Raw genomic sequence first — 17,718 nt, forward strand, 5'->3', positions numbered from 1 at the left:
CTTCTGATGAGGAAAAAATCCCCAACATACCTGTACAAATAGGAAACCTCCCAAATTCTGCAAAACTGTGTGATAGCTTCTGAATTTTGTTACCGTGTTGAAATTCTGATTCTTGATAAAAATACTTCCCATCATTATGTTCACATTCCTAATGTTTTAATTTTATCTGCAACGATCTCTTGATTTTCTATTATACAAAAGTAGCTATTCATATATCACAAAATTAAAACCCTGTGTAGCATCTTATGTTCTTCGTCTGCCCCAAATTCCAGGTTGATTTGTCCCTGTTCACTGGGCAGAAATGATCGTGTAGATTCATAAAGCAATTATCTGTGTTCTTACTGAAATTTATAGCCAGTAGTGCACTCAAGAGGCAGCAATTATTCATTTTAATGTGCCTATTTATTTAATTATGTTAAAATTTGCTTTAATTTCTCAGCCTTTTCTACTGTCTTAGAAGAAATGCAAGCTGAATCATGATATTCTGCTGCTCACCTTTCTTTTCCATACTGTTATCATTTTAAAAATATTCAGGTAGAACACTTGGCAGCCCAACATTAAATGATTTCATAGGGAAAAAAAAAAAGTGGGGTTTGTTTATTTTTGTTTCTAAGCTAGATCCCAACCAAAAGAAATTTGTTCACAGCCAAGCAACTAATTAGAAGAATGTATCCAGGCAGCAGAGTCACTCTGACTTTTATAAGTCCAATTATGCAGTGAACTTTTTTTTTTTTAATAAGATAATTTTTGGTTCTTTATCAATTTTATGTTACAGGAGCACAATGCCATCTGCAGAAACCACTGAAAGTCTTGACAGCAAAATTCCTGTTTTCTAGGGTAAGGATCATCAATTTGAAGAATCTCCAAAAAAAGCAGAATAAAATCACCTGTGGAAAGGTCTTGAGGTCATTGTTACATTCAATTAAATTTTTACCATCTACATAGGTATGGATTCACATGCCTAATACCAAAATGTATTGGCATTACTGGAGAAAAATCTTCTAGTAATAAGATACAGTAAATAGACTACTTGGTTTGCTACACCTGCTGCTAACAGAACTGAATTTCAGAACCAAATCCTGCAATGCACAGGATCAAGTCATAACACATACAAAATGAATGCAACAAAGCAAGCTGAACATGTAAAGACTGCAATTAGAGCAGATGTATGGGCAAGACATTTAATACTGTGCTGGGCTGAATGCCTGACAATTTTTGTATCTGCTATTTTAAACCTTGCCATCATTCATAATGCTCTGTATTACGCAAGTACAAATCAAAGCAAGTTATTCTGGAGAAGGTATAGGAGAGGTTAGTGTTCATTTCCCACAGCACATTTACCTTTCAGGGCAGTTAGATTCTTCTGTGGCAGCATCCTTGTGTGTTACCAGTTTCCTTTGAATGGCAGGTGCAATATCTTTTAGAAATGACGTTTTGTGCTTACCTATTTGAAACAAGATTATGCTGAAAAGTTGGACTAAAATAAGTCATTTGCATAAAAAAACCCTCTGCATATTTTCTGTGTATTTTTTAATATAAAAGAATGTTTAATGAAAGATTAGATTTTAAATTAAGATTTTCAGTGTCCTGGATCAATTACTGTATATTTCAACAAATCACAGAGATGAACCCTATGAGTTAGCAGACAGTTGTATTTCTAAACTCACTGCATAAAGATTGAAAGTCTAAAGCTTAATAACATAATTTACAAGTTATCATACAATCATAGAATGGTTTAGGTTGGAAAGGACCTGAAGATCATCTAGTTCCAACCCCCCTGCCATGGGCAGGGACTCCTCGCACTAACCCATGTCACCCAAGGCTCTGTCCAACCTGGCCTTGAAAAGTTATATATAACCTTAAATCCTGTAGAAAAATGGTAACTTAACAGGATGAAGGAAAGTGCCTGTTGAATTGTATAAGAACTTACGTAGCGCATAGGGAAAAAAAAAAAAAAAGAAAAAAATATGGTCAAAAATGGTTTGACTGACCTTTAATTATAATTGCAATGCAGACAGCAGCTGTTAGACTAAAAACCCCTTCAATTTCTTCAGAGAGAATGCATTCCATTAATTCGTTTAAAAATGACCTAAGGAAAAAATAAAGCAAAAGTATTGTAAAAAGCATGTGTCTTTCAAAACAGAACAGGACAGATCAAGTCTGGCAAGGCTACCCTGCCACCGTAGCTCCAAAGATCCCCAATAACCATTGCTTTTTCCTGTGGGGTAACTGAAGACAACAGGCTGCATTTGGAACTAAGAATATCTGCATTAGCAGAATGGTAAATTGCTTGTGAAGAAAATAAAAATTATACAGAAAGAGTAAATGTTAACAGAAACAAAAAGCTTATGGACTATTCTGGAAAAGTTAATCCACAAAAAAAAGCTACTGGTTCTACTGAAACTTAATTCGCATAATTTGTACTGAAATTTCTAACTTCAATTTCTAGTGAATTAAGAAAACCACCTTGTATGATTACAATGGTTTGTTGGTAACTACTCATACCCTTAGAGGTATTGCTACTTTTAGCCTGATTAGAAACTGGAGTTTAATTAATACTTTGGTCTAAAATGCATATCTCAAAAACTAAAATAGATGACTTTCCAATTACAAAACTATGAAGAATGTTTATAACCAAATACAGCCCCCCAAAACTTCCAAACTACATTTTAGATACCGATACTAATTGAACCAAAACAACTGTTCATTGTAAAGTCTGTGATAAATACAAACTAAATATGTATCCTAAGAGACTGACTTTTAGCAAGAAATTATATTATTACCAGCAAACTTTAATGGTGATTTGGGGCGTATATCAACTTAAGAAAAATGAACCAAGGGAGTCAAGGAAGAGGTCTAGCAACCAACTAAGCTACAGTGTGGAATAAGGCAATACTACAGAATGAAACACTAATTGGTTATTATAGTGTTTATGGTAAAGTAAAAAAAATTAACTCAGAAGCAATTCTCAAAAATTCTAAAGCAATTCTAAAAACAGAGGTAAATAAAAGAACAAGAAGGATAAAGCAGATGGACAAGATCTGTAATTCCTCAGAGCACAAAACTAAATGCTATGTGAAGAACTAAAGAAGAAACTGAGAGCAGTAGATGTTACAATAATTTTCCCCAAAACATTTCAAAATACCTTTGGTAATATTATCATCATCTGATACCAAAACTGAACATCATAAATACCCATTTTTGACTTAATTGTTCTTCAGGCTTTTATTGTGATATCAAAATGAAATATGCAGTTAAGAAAGGAACCAACCTCCACTAGTGATTCAGTAAATAAACTTTGTAGAAGCTCAAGTATTGCTTCAAGGAGCTGAGAAAGTTGAAACCACTTCAGGTTCTGAAATAAGTGTTATCAAGTTGCTTATGAATTGCATTAAATTTATTATATCATTGTGGACTAATCTGACAAAGTATTGATTCCATTTCACACTGCTTTTAAATAGCTAACTGATAGTATTCCAATCAGAGTATTGACTTTATTGTTGTCGCTGTTTAGGTCACTAAGCACACTCTCTAGTTCCATGAAGGAACACAGGAATTTTATTAACATGTAATAAGACTCACTGCAGCTGCCTTTTCCCACCTCCCTCTCAACAAGAGTTACATGAGCCTGCAGACAAAAATAAAACAGAAAGAAATCAGACTTAAAAGTAGTCTCAATCCTGAGGCACCAGTGGAACCAGATGTAAATTATCTCCCGACTTAGATCACCTTTGTGACAAGAAGATAAATACTGTAAGATAGATATATGTTTATGAAAGTACTTATGGAAACAATCTGGTCCAAAGTAGCAGTTTCCTCCATGAAGAAGAATGAACTAGATTCTCTTTGACCCCTACAAGAAAAAGTCTCAGAGACATTCACTGAATTTCTGCATCTCTTTTCAAAAAGTTTGTCAAATAACAGTGTTTCACTTAAAGAGAGTGAAGCTGCTGCCTTATGGAAGCACAAGATTTGGATTAGGAAACCTATTGGTGGCTTCTCTGGAGTCTGTTTTGCACATTCAACTAGAGAAGGATTGAGAATTAGAAAATCCAACCAAACACAAAACTTCATGACAGCAGACAGGGATATTCAATTCCTGTCAGATGAGGGAGTTAAGCACTGGAGTTAGTTGTGGTAAGTCACAGAGAATGACAGGTCTTCTAAGGCACACACATTAGCCCCTTGATCATTTAAAGTAAGGTGTGGTGTGTTTAGTCACGTAAATAAAAATTGAATATGAACAAACTAAACAAAATAAAATTCACTTGTGACAATTCAGGAGACAGTCAGGGTACCCACTAAATACAGCAAATAAACCAATTTAAGTATTAAAAAAAAAATGACGTAGCCCTACTTCTGGGGGCTTTAGGACTGAAGGTACTGAATGTGATTTTAATACAGCTATAGTACATTGGTCACCTCATTGCAGACATTCAATTAAACGATTAATGCTATTTCTGGTAAATATTTTATCTCATCTAAGTATCTATATATTGAGGAGCCTAATGTTTATAAGTATCTTATGAAAGAAGCAAGCCCAGATGTACGATTAAAGAACCCATTTAGATAAACAGTCTTGTAAATAAGAAGCATGCTTAGAAGCAGTATGTCGAGAGAAAGGAATTATGAAGTAGTGCAGGTAAATTTAGTAAGCATCTAGATCCTCAAAAAAAATTTTAATTTAGAAATTGAAACTTTATTGGTAACATATACACTGTCCTACATTAGCAACAAACTTGAACAAATTAATGTAGAAACATTTACCTGACAACATTAACTGACTTCATAATTATGGTCGTTAAACTGCTTGAAAGAGGAGGAAGCTCTGAAATAGTCTTTGGTATAGTTAAGTCTTTTTCACTGGAATTCTAAAAAAGAAAAAAAACAACTGTTGTAAATCAAGAAATACAGGTGTGCAGAAAACATCAAAGCAAATCTGTATTTCAATAAGTACAAGACCTATCCTTAAACAATCAGAAGAAACATTCACGTGTGTTCTTTGAATAGCCTTAATCCAATTCTGTAGCGTCCAAATAAACGACACACATTTAAATTAGAGAGGCTAAATCTAAAACAAATAACCAGTATTTCTATCAAGGTAAATATTCTACACAGTTGTTCTGAATGGAAGTTTCGTTTAACTACATTGTTGATCACTGTTTATAAAGGCACAGCCTACTAAACACCAGTGAGTATCCTTTGTGTTTCCAAGTCTAAGTGTGCATACATAATTTTGAAAAATAACTTATGTGACAGTGATTTCCTCATTTCCTGTGTCAGCTCTTTTGGTATCAAGTTCTGAATAGTGTGGCAAGTATTTAGTGAGAACTGAATTTTGATTTACTAGTACAATAACCTGGGGGCAGGAAGAACCCCAGCTAAGATGACTTACTGCAGTGAACATATTCCTAATCTATGAGTATGAATCTGCAGTATCATTCAACACCATGCACTTTTACTATGCAGCATCTGTGAAGAGCACACTGTCATTCCACAGCCCCTCAGCTGATACATTCATATTTACAGGTAGATCCCTGGTATTGTTTCAGTTTCTTCTGTAACACAGAATGTTAGAAGCAGCTCTGTTATACTTGGTACTTTCTGGCAACCATTTATTGCTTCATTTCTGTCATATCAAGCAACCACAGGAAGAGTACAGCCTCTGCTAAAGAACCTCTGCTAAAGAACCTCTGCTCTTCCCTGGCAGAATCATAGAATGGTTTGGGTTGGAAAGGACCTTAAGATCATCTGATTCCCACCCCCCCCGCCCCCCACGCAGGCCTTGTGTCACCCAAGGCTCTGTCCACCCTGGCCTTGAACACCGCCAGGGATAGAGCATTCACAACTTCCTTGGGCAACCCATTCCAGTGCCTCACCACCCTCACTGTAAAGAACTTCTTCCTTATATCTAATCTAAACTTCCCCCATTTAAGTTTGAACCTATTACCCCTTCCATACTTGCTCCCAACATGCATTAGGATGCTCGGGAGGGACTCTTCATTAGGGACTGCAGTGGCAGGACAAGGGGTAATGGGTTCAAACTTAAACAGGGGAAGTTTATATTAGATATAAGGAAGAAGTTCTTTACAGTGAGGGTGGTGAGGCACTGGAATAGGTTGCCCAAGGAAGCTGTGAATGCTCCAACCCTGGCAGTGTTCAAGGCCAGGCTGGACAGAGCCTTGGGCGACATAGTTCAGTGTGTGGTGTCCCTGCTCATGGCAGGGGGTTTGGAACTACATGATCTTAAGGTCCTTTCCAACCTTATCTATTCTATGATTAGGAACATGCATTGGGAATATTACTCTTCTTCAAGGACAGTTCCTTGGACTTTTAGCACATGCAGTAACCTTTGTCTATATATTCTGTTGTTCCAACATAACATTTAAAAAAGCAGTAGATGGGAAAAAAAAAAAGTTGGCATTTTACCTTCTGTAGCATATGATTTATCTCTGCTACTGTTGCAGCCAGGAGAGTAGAGAGTACACCTTGGTGAACCGCTGGGCAAGATGAATTCCAGCACTGGACTGCATGTATGAATTCTCCAAGAGGCGTTTGAATAGAGTGAATTAACTATAACCAAAGAAAAACAGATCCTTTTTTTTCAGATTGCTTGAGAATAATTGAAATATTTCAGCAAGCTTCTCTGTGAAGAGCAGATCACACCTTGAAAGCTACTGAGGTATCCCAGTCACCTGGGATAAGAGAGGGAATCAGCATGTTTGGGAAGTCTACTCATAAATTGAAGAGAAACAAACAAAGCAATGCTAACTTTTCTGTGAAGAGAAGAGGTTTTGAAGAACTTTAGGACATCATACATATATTGACACTGATATCATTCAGGCTTAAAGAAATAAATAAAATAAGAACAATTTCTCCTCCCTCTCAAGATCCTAACACACCTAATCAGATTCTTAGCTCTGGATTCAGAAAATTCATTTAATTGCAAGTAAGATTAATAACCTATGAGTACTAATATAGTTCTGGATCATTTGTAACAATGCACTGTTCTCCAATTTATTAGTTTTTGTCATGATGAGACCAACGGAGAAAAAAAATTGGTAATGAAGAAACTTAAAAAATTTAGCTGAAAATGTAATCAGATGTCAGCTTGAATAAAAACCTCAAAGTGTCTAGGTATAACCCTGCCCTGGGTTCAGCTATAGCAGTCATTTTTATTCCTTCTTAGTAGCTGGTGCAGGGCTGTGTTTTTGACTTTCAGCCTGGGAACAACGCTGATAACACCGATGTTTTTAGTTGTTGCTCAGTAATGTTTAGTGTAACCAAGGACTTTCTCAGTCTCATGCTCTGCCAGGGAGGAGGGGAAGCCAGGAGGAAGCAGAGGCAGGACACCTGACCCAAACTGGCCAAAGGGGTATTCCACACCACAGCACGTCATGCCCAGTATAGAAACTGGGGGGAGTTACCCGGAAGGCCCAGATCACTGCTCGGGTCAGGCTGGGTATCGGTCGGCAGGTGGTGAGCAATTGTATCCTCTCCCCTTATTTCCCTTATCATTACTATTATTATTGGTTGCAGTAGTGGTTTTGTATTATACCTTAGTTACTGGACTACTCTTATCTCAACCTGTGGGAGTTACATTCTTCCGATTCTCCTCCCCATCCCTCCAGGAGCAGGGGGAGAGTGAGCGAGCGGCTGCGTGGTTCCAAGTTACCAGCTGGTCTTAAACTACAACAAACCCATTTGTATAAAAAGTATGGATTCATCTCCACATTAAGTAGCAATTACAAGTGTAATAGGATACCTGAATCCCTTCTTCCTGCTGTTTCTTGAGTCTACATGCCACACATTCTAAAACTTTCTGGAAGACGGTCTGTACAGCATGGAAAAGATTTGCCACTTCATCTGTGTCTGTATTCTGAGTTACAGAAGCTTCAATAATTTCTTTTAGAGCACAAAGTAACACTGGAGCACAAAAGCCACCTCTCTCTAGAAAAAGAGATAAATACCATGATATAAAAATTGTAACGAGATACTGAGATATTCAGGTACAAGCTTAGAATGAAAAATTTGGTTATATACAATAAATAGCTGTATTTTACAAGTGCAGATGATATATTTAGTTTCTGAGCATCCTTAGCCAAAATTTTCATATAGTTCAATCAATATTTTAAGTATAAATTCAATGTTCTTTCCAATCCTTGACATATGAGGATTAAAATTGCTGATTTTTTAAGTAATTGAGCTCTAATTCTGTTTGTACTGCAGACAACTTTCCAAATGTGAGCCAAATTTCAATACTGCTACAGTATTGTCTCCTAAGGCATACCAATACATATATCTCAATACACATACATCACTTTATAGGGGTATTACACCCCACTTTATGTATATACAATCCCCCTGAATTATATAGTAATAACTGGAATTTAAGAGCAAGGAAGAAACATAACTTATCACTAGTGACATGGTTCTGGGTTGGTTTTCTGCTCTTCTTCAGTTTTCTGAAAAACTGCTGTCACTTTTGACCATAATATTGATACTAGCAAGCATAAGCTGCAAACGCCATTTTTTGAGAAACAGACTTTAAAATGCTAAAAGCAACAGTTATGCTAATATAAGGAAAGTCAGCTAAGTATATATGGAGACGTCTATGTTAGTACAAAAAATCGTACCTGTTTGTATAACTGGAAGAGCCATATCTAAAAGGTGTGCCTGAAATGAGAGATTTCCAAGGCCAACCATAATGACATCTTTGCATACTGTCAGGTAGGCCTAGAAAAGAGATGCAAAACTGTATGAGAAACAAAATTTACATAAATTAACTATTCAGTAAAACCTAAAAATAAGGAAACCACAAAATCTTAGTCAAGTTGCCCTGAAAGCTGGTGCATCTATACTTGAAGTTACTCAGTTTTCAGCCTCTGAAAAGCAGGAGTTCCAAACAGTTCTCCAAATGCTTCCATTGCCCTTTCCTCCCATAAACAGTTTCTCAAAAGGCAGTAAATCCTCTGCCTTTTTCATTCATGCTTAGATCAGAGGCATTGATACTTAACATTTACCAAGGCAGAATACAACACCTCTACCTATCTTGAGCAGCAAAGTTAAAAACAGCATACAAAAAGAGCTTTTCCCTACGGAGATACACACGTTACATACTAAACAGATTATAATATTAATGAATAGGCAGAGTACAGTAGAGAATTTTTAACCAGTTTAGTATATACGAGCTGGGTTGGTCAAGGACACTGGCTGTGATTAAAGTTAGTCCAAAGCTTTCTGTTGACCAAAATCCAAAAGGACGCCATAGCTCAGTGTTACAATCCACCTTGGGTTAAGTGGTATGACAGGTGAATATAACAGAAAACAATTCAAAACTAGCCAAACACACACCCCTCCCTCCATTATATATTCAAGTGCTTTCTGTGAATGGCAAATGAAGATAAGGGGTAAAGGACGCTGTCAGTGATGACACTGTGGTTTGTGTCAGAGGGTTTATCAGCCCCACTCATCACATCAGAGGCCAAAAGAGAACAGCTGCCCAGTAAATCCCTGCCCACAACAAGTGCAAAACTGAGTATCAGACCAAGCAGAGAAGGAAGGGTGAAATAGGAAAAAAACAGGATGTCACAGGAAAAGTGATAGAGAAACTTAAGTGCAAAAAGAAGAATCACCCCAATCCCCTCTCATATACAAGACTATTAAATAAGAAACTGGAATTATTGTATATTATATGGATATTTGGAGACAAACTAGGCCTGCTTTTAATGCCAGCATTGTTACCAAATACACACTCCAAACAATTAAAAAGCACAATCAATACCTCATTCCAATAAAAAACAGTATACAAGGTGAGAAGCAAATAGGAGCTCCTTAACAAGCATGTGGCTTATTACAGGAGATGCAAAAGGCCTGGATTCTCTTCTTGACTTCCAGACAAGTCACATCAGCCTTTACACCTCAGCTTCTTCTCTGGAAATAATGATGCAAATGGTCTTTAAGATCTACTAATAAAGATCACTTTGTTTCATTATGGGCTAGTCAAGTAATATGTTGGATGGGTTTATAGGTAACATCTGCCTATCTTATTGCTTTATTGATAAAGTTTCATTTTCATTTTGTATTCAAACCTAGGAAATAGATCATGAACATTCTTGTAATGCTGGTAAGGATTCCCTATTTTGTATTTTGTCTTTCTATAATGTTGAGTTCTGTACCTCCAAACTTTAGAAAACTAGCCACAGAAGAGTTATGACATGAATACTAAATTTTTTCTTTTAGAGGGAAGAGATAATAACACATAAACCACACAAGAAACTTGTACCAGGAACAACTACAGCACTTGTTTGAGTTTACTATGTCTTTATACTTTTCAAAAAACCATTTGGCTGCAGCAGTGGGACTTAGTACAAGAATGACCTCATTATTAAATTCTCAGGTAACTCGCATCCTACCTCTCTGCTGACTTCCAAAGATGTTTTATGGGGCTCAGCACTAGTATGAAGTGTACTGAATTCCTCAGGGTATAATTTTATCTATTTCTTCTAGGAAAGCAGGACGGAAAGAAAGGACGGATGGAAGAAAGCAAGCCAGCAAACATTGTTAGATCTAAATCCTCTCTTGTAATTACAACACCTTCCTGGTCCTCTAGGTCGTCTTCTGTTGTGCTATTCAACAGAATGTACACAGCTGCAGTGAATCTGTCATTTCCAAGACCTTCTACACTACAGAAGAACAGGCTATTAAGTAGTAGCATACCATGCAGTTATACCCTTGTTTTCAGCAACTGATTTTCTTCTCCTTTTCGGAGGAAATTCAGTTACAATCTTAACTCTATGTTAATGCACTTTTCATAAAAGAGCATAAACATTACCTTTATTTAACATGGGGGATGAGAGACTGATGACAAGAATTGTTAGAAACCTAAGATTTGGGACACCTAAGTTACCTCACCTGCTGTGCTAGAAATTTGAGTGGGCATTTTCACAAGCGTGAAACATAAAACATGTTCCATCCTCACTTCAACAGATAGGATGAGAATATATATCATGCATTGGTAGGTGAAAAAAGTCTAGATAAGAACAGGGTATTGTATTGTTGACACCAAGTACTTAATTTAATTGCTAGGGTAAGCACAAATTTATAAAATATAAAGGTTATAACTAAACACACAGACAAATTTGTGTGATTTTAAGCAATCAGAGGAATAGCAAAAGTACAAACCAATCAGGACTGTGTTTCATTAGCTTATTTACTTGCTGGCCTCCAAACACACTGGTATACAATTGCAACATATACAGCTTTTCAGATATTGGCAGCAGTTTGATTCATGCCGTAAGAGACCTCTAACCTGGATAATTAATTCAGGAACATTACTGTGTTTTGAAATGCCATCCTCTTGATCACTTGCTAGTAGAAAAGGTAGAACTTGACTTTCTATCCAAGCACCTGTTGTCTCCAGAAGTGATAAGTAATCTTTTCCATCTTCAGAAAACTGGGAGGAGGGGGAAGAAAAGAAAAAAAAAAAAAATTTGTCTTTCAATACTTTTGGAATTTCCTTATATTGTCAGCTGTAACTCCAGTTTATACTGAAAAGGTATAACTATACCTTGTTCTGAAGATGAATAGTCAACCTGCAAAAGAGGCTGAAGGCTCTTAGGGCAGTTGCTTGATTGCAGCTACCAGAACCTGCATCGGTTGCTTTCAGAATTGAGCCAAGAACCTCCTGAAATATCAAGGTTTACATTTATATTTCCCAGAAAATCCTTTCAAATCTTTCTTTTCTCAACAGCTTTAAAGAAAAGATTAAACAAACAAAACCACCAAAAAAAAAAATCCTCAAACCTGAAAACCCAACAGGAATACTTTCGATTACTTTCATTTTGCAATGCCAGAACTGATTTTCAGACTATTCCTTACAGGAACATTCCAAAAGACAGGTCCCTTGAGAATGCTCAACATTAGATCGGAAAAATTTTGAGACACCAAAAAATTACAAGCTGGTTAAAACCTGCCATCTATAAACAATTCTGAACCAATATACTTCTAGTTTGGAATACTTGTTTGAAGTACAAATCAAAAGGAAAGCCTTTTCAGAGAGGGAAAGTGGAGATTGTGAATCTTATTTATTTATTTTTGCAGGCCTTTAACTTAACTCTAGGTAATATATGATGTTAAGCACACTTTTTTATAAGCACCGTTTATGGTAAGAAAAACACTACCTTTGCAGCACTGAGAATTTTCAAAAGCTGCTTCAGTTTCTTTTCAGGAACAGAGAGTAGGCAATCACGATTAACAGGATGAGTCAATAAATATTCAATGTAATCAATTGCTAATTCTGGCTTCGATTCATGTGTTACATGGATACGTACTCGTCGTTCAGATGTTTTAGTACTCTAAATGAGAAGAAAGCACGAAATAGGTACAACACTGTTACTATCTTACTTAATAACTCATTCCAAAGCAGAATAATACAACAGGAAAGAGGCCTCTTCTATTAAAAAGCATGATGCCTTTATGTAACCTAGCAATTCCTCAATTCTCTGACGCATGCATGTGCGCACCTTTCTTTGGGTTAGCGTGTCAGACAGCCAATCACATACTAATTCCATAATATGTCCCACTTGACCCCAGCGACACATGCAGTCTATCAGGGTAGAATATTTGCTTTCGTCAGCTCCACTGTCAATATTTCTGAGCCTGGAGATCACACCACAGCTTAAAAGAAAAACAAACAGAGATGCATTAGCTTTATATCCAGAAGCACAGAAACAATTCAAACAAAATCAACCAGCATAATATCAAAAAAGATCCACCAATGGCTTAAAGACGTATTTGCACCTCACAAATTTTAGTAACTTATCGTGTATGTTTAGTGGATAAATGTATCCAAAATGGGCATTAAATACATGGAGTTGTGAAACATTAACAAAATACAGTCAATCGGATTTCTTGTCATTAATATTTTGGATTTAAAAATAGTACCTGAATGTTGGAATAGCAGCAGGGGGCATAAAGGATGCCAGAATAACTAATGGAGTCGTGCAACGCTCATCCTAGGATTAAAAAATAAAATGCAGTGTATGATGTACATGTGCAGGTACATACATATCAAACTGAAGAGAGTACCAAAAAAGTATGATTAAATTATCTCAAATTAAGGATTTCCCTTTTTCCTCTAGAAATGAAACCGAAAGCAGCTCATAACAACATGTTATGAGCAGCCTGAAACTTCTGATTCATGTCCTCAGAGGTCAATTATCAATTATCTTATCATTCAGCTTTCTGACAAACTGTCAGAACAACTACCATGAATAATTATGCCTCCCATTACATTAATAACCATTGTGAAAGAAATAAGAGCTCTAGCTTACATTTATTCTAGTAGTGGCTAATACTTAATTGTACAATCATGACACCATCTAACTCCTCTCAAGTAACTAGAGCCTTAAATAAATATTCATTCACATTAGAAATTCATAAAAAAAGACTCGAAAGAAAATGTGCTTATTTAACAATGGTAATGTAAAATGCACTATAAATCGTAACAACTCATCATAATACAAGGTCCAGGCCATGACATAGTCTCACTCAGGTTATATAGAAACCAATCCATGTGAAAGACTCTTAAAAAATAGTGTATCTGTATGTCCAAGCTTCATAAATACAATCAAATGAAATTATTACCTACTAAGGCATTTGAAGATCTAAAACCTTCTAACAATGGTTTTTAAAAGAACATTTAAAAATGCATTTGTAGCTTTTCAGGAAAGAGACATGCTGCTTCAATCTGGAGTCTTTTAGAAATTAAGCCTCTGACGACAGGTCTCTTCAGAACCAAGCTGCTTACTCACTGTAAGAATACCAGACTCAAAGAGGTTGCTTGCCAAAGCTGGGTATCATGCCTGCTCACGAGCACCTTTCAGGAGGGACATTACATCCTCTACCAAAAAAGATTTAGAATGTCCTTAACAACTTCCGAATGCTTTCAGAGTAGAGAAAGCATTTGGTACATGTGTGCTGAAGCATATTATGTAACGATGAATTGCTTTACACTTCCTGATTATCTAAATAAAACTTGAACCTTAAGTATCACAGCCAGCATATATATATTATTATATTTCAGCATAAAAGTCAGGAACAAAAAGCAGACATCCAGTAGATTACCCTTCCAAACGCTCTACAGGGTGCAGCAGATACTATTAGCCATTATCAAAAGATAGCATCCTGAAGAATAACATTAGAACAATTACACAGATTGAAGAAATTGAAAAGATGAAAATGAGTGATTTTATTTAGTTGCTTATATCAAACCCAAACAATAAATAAGTGCACCAAAAGATCATTAGAATCAAATTAGCAGAAACCAATCACAAGAAAGTGAAAAAGGGGCCTCAGCTGCTTTAGTTGTCTGTTCCAGTGGCTGGATCATAATAAGAAGTGGTGGTGGAAAAGCTGGGGGGAGCAGTGGGTAGAAAAACATGTGAACTCACATGTACACTGAGTATTTATTCTGCAATGGAACATTTTCAGTTACTGATTTCCGAAAGTTCAGAAAAGATTCAAAAGAATGGAATCCTATAAAATCATTACAAGGAGAGCAATGTATTGCATAATTATTTCTGTGCTGACTATTTAGATAACTGTTCATTGGTCAGATATTGCAACTGGAGAATAGCTTCTATCCATTTGTGGAATTCCAAGAAACTTGCTATTGTATATGGTTTATAGCAACAATGAAAAAGAACACTTAATGCCCTGAAAACAGATTAAAGACATAACACATGAAAGCACCTGAAGCAAACACTAAGCATTGCTCGGCACTCACAGGAAAATTTACGCCTTCCTTACCTTAAACACTTTAAAATATTCAGGAAGTACAGCAGCAAATTTTCTGATAGCATAATCTTTGGCATCTTCATTGTGATCTAGTGCTTTGTGGATACTTCTCCAAAGAATTACAGTAACCTCCAATAAACTCGCCATGCTGGCCACATCATCTATTGACAACACACTATTCAACACCTGAAACACAAACACTTAGATAGTATTACCTACCATATTCTCAAATATAAATTTAGGTTAAAATAAGGTTTTGAAAACCAATTAAAATCTTTCTATTGATTTCCCAAAAGCATTGTGTTTGCTGTAGAACATGAACTCCACTAGTCACTCTTATTCTCCCTATATAATTTGAGTCATTTTGTGACATTAAATTTTTAATACTTTAATTAAAACCCCAATGTATAACTAGTACTGGAATTAGGGAAATATTCATTTCAAATATGCTTCATATTCCTTCTACTTTATTCTAGCGACTTCACCAAATTTCTTCTATTGCAGGGCATGAAAATACCATAACAACAGTTCTCCCCTTCTAATTCCACATATGTCCAAGTGCTTTTCTTTAGATTTCTGTCATATCATAAACTGCTAATGTCTCCAATTTAGCCCACAGTAAAAAAGTTACCAGAACTTATCATAAAGTAGACTTTCTTACACTTGTATTCTCCTTTTCACTTTCATCTTCATCATCATCACTATCATGAAGATTCTCTTTCACTGCTTTCTGGATGCAAGCATTCAAGCAGCGCCGAATAGTAAGCATCAATTTAGCTAATTTGAATATAATAAGAAAATCAGACATTTACCATTTTTTAAGAATGTTGCTAGTAAATGCTTCTAAGTGTAATGCTGGAAAAGCAGTAGGGAAAAGCAGGCAACAGAACTAGAAATAACTATGAAAAGAAAATAAATTTCCAAGTAAAAGGAAGTGGAAAAAATGTGAAAATTTGCTATATCCCCGAATATGAAGAAGAAAAGGCAACGTTATCATCAGGTTCTATAATATTATTGTTAAAAAAGTCTGCTAAAAAAAAAACCAACAACAAAACCAAATCAACAACCACAAACAACCACCACGTTATGAAATCATGATCAGAAGAAGCTCCCACAACTCCTACATTCACTGGCATAGATATTAATTTAATGACCTATGTTCAATAAATGCATCCCCTCCAATGTCAATTCCAATTCTTTATAAAATATGAAGTATCCTAATCATTTCACTCCATAATGAGGAGCTCATCTCTAGATGGCAATGAAGGGGTTATGTCTGGTGAAAGTATGAGTAGCTGAAATACACTATCACATGTTGTTTACCAAGGCAGTCAGTCAAGGTGCAATGGCCTGGGCATTTCACGCCAGTCATTCCACAGTGACTATTTTGTTTTTATAGTATTGGAACTCCTCTAAAACAGAATTTTCTCAGTATTACTTGGTTCAATAGCACTTTTATAAAAAGCAATTATACTCTGTGCAGTACATAATTTTTCACTGAAAGTTTCTGAAGCTTTAAACGGGAAAGAGGGCTTTTAGGTTTTCTCTGAGCAACCCGAAAATACTACTGATCCACAAATCCCAGATAACCAGATTATCAGACATAAATATTTTTCACCTTCTAGAGAATCTTCCACATAAAGATCTCAAATCACTTGAGGTACCAAGGTATTTTATTTCATAAATTCTGCATGATAAGTGTCAGCTGTAGTTTACAGGTACATGTGAGGAGAAAGGGGAAAAGACAGACCAGATATCGCCACCTAAAGAGTATAGTGCAGCACCTAAGAACAGAAACTAAAAGCTCTGGTCCCTTCACTGTTGAAAAAGCTTATAACTGTTGTCAGCAGGGTTCATTGCTGGTGTCAAGAATTTCAAAACCTACAAACTAATATACTAAACCCAAAAGACCTAGCAACAACATACAACTGTTAGAGAAAAAAACTAAAAAGCAATTATATGGTGTGATATTAGTATTCCCAAAGACTAATAAGGTTTTGAGGTTTTGTACTTTACCTATATTGGTGGGGGCAGTATATTCATAAGCATATTGATAGAACTTTCTAGCTGCTGCTGAATTCATCTGGATGAGAGTAACACAGCGCTCGCACCACACATCCTCAGGTTGGTTGATGGGAAAGAAAGAGTTGAATAAGAGATTTGCTATGCGTCGTGACACAGGCCGTGAATCAACTTCAAGACGAGCCAGAAGATGCTCCATGGGACAGATTTTCCAGAACTTTTTAAAACAAGAAAAATTAAAGTTGTTAAAAGGATAGAGGAAAAAACAATCACTTTCACTAAGTGTTGTCCACATCAAAAGTCTCAACAAATAAAAACAGTGTTTACCAGAAAGCATGAGCATTTTTAATTTTTACCAGTATCTCAGCATCTACTTGAGGTCCCATATTGCCACAACAATGCTACTTTCCTGTTCTGACGCACCTCTAAATCTCCCAGTATCTCAGATAGACCAGTAAAATTATGGTTCAAGCAATTCCAGCTCAATATACCTGCAATGCTAATGTAATTCCAAAGGCATAGGGAAAAAATATTTACTCTATGAGGATATCACTACAAAATATAATTATTTGTCATTATGTGCTATTCTTCATATTATCATCATGGGACAAAGTAGGACCAAACTACCTACAAGTATGGTATGCACCCTAAAAACCAATAGAGAACAGGACCCTTTCAAAACCCATCCCAAACCAGAAGTGCATCCCATTAGCAGAGCACTAGCTTATTTATAACACAGTAATCGAAGGCCAGAACCAGAACCAATTGTCCAAGTAAAGGTTCAGCTGCACACTGTTCATCTCAGGAGATCTGCAAACATTACTAGGACCTTGCTGGCAACTTTTTGTGCTGACAGTCTGAACAACAATACCTTGTACTTGTAGTGTTTGTCTCTTT

At 36.1% G+C, this 17,718-nt stretch overlaps 1 protein-coding gene across 1 annotated transcript in view; it reads right to left on the minus strand.

Annotated features, from left to right (window-relative positions):
- Nucleotides 1-1,341: 1,341 nt before the first annotated feature.
- The window catches only part of NCAPG2 (non-SMC condensin II complex, subunit G2), a gene marked incomplete at its 3' end in the record, with an annotated part of 35,752 nt that continues 19,375 nt past the window's right edge, over nt 1,342-17,718 (minus strand). Inside the window, exons 12-25 of the mRNA XM_010011192.1 lie at nt 16,816-17,038; nt 15,461-15,576; nt 14,812-14,985; nt 12,946-13,016; nt 12,525-12,678; nt 12,180-12,356; nt 11,570-11,683; nt 11,312-11,455; nt 8,637-8,736; nt 7,766-7,950; nt 6,430-6,573; nt 4,768-4,871; nt 1,992-2,089; nt 1,342-1,444 (exon numbers count right to left, since the gene is read on the minus strand). Coding sequence (XP_010009494.1) covers nt 1,342-1,444; nt 1,992-2,089; nt 4,768-4,871; nt 6,430-6,573; nt 7,766-7,950; nt 8,637-8,736; nt 11,312-11,455; nt 11,570-11,683; nt 12,180-12,356; nt 12,525-12,678; nt 12,946-13,016; nt 14,812-14,985; nt 15,461-15,576; nt 16,816-17,038 — 1,907 coding nt within the window. The remainder of the gene's footprint in view (nt 1,445-1,991; nt 2,090-4,767; nt 4,872-6,429; nt 6,574-7,765; nt 7,951-8,636; nt 8,737-11,311; nt 11,456-11,569; nt 11,684-12,179; nt 12,357-12,524; nt 12,679-12,945; nt 13,017-14,811; nt 14,986-15,460; nt 15,577-16,815; nt 17,039-17,718) is intronic.

The sequence above is a fragment of the Nestor notabilis genome, unplaced genomic scaffold (genome assembly GCF_000696875.1).
Source record: "Nestor notabilis isolate BGI_N333 unplaced genomic scaffold, ASM69687v1 scaffold10703, whole genome shotgun sequence".
In the NCBI taxonomy this organism is placed as follows: Eukaryota; Metazoa; Chordata; class Aves; order Psittaciformes; family Psittacidae; genus Nestor; species Nestor notabilis.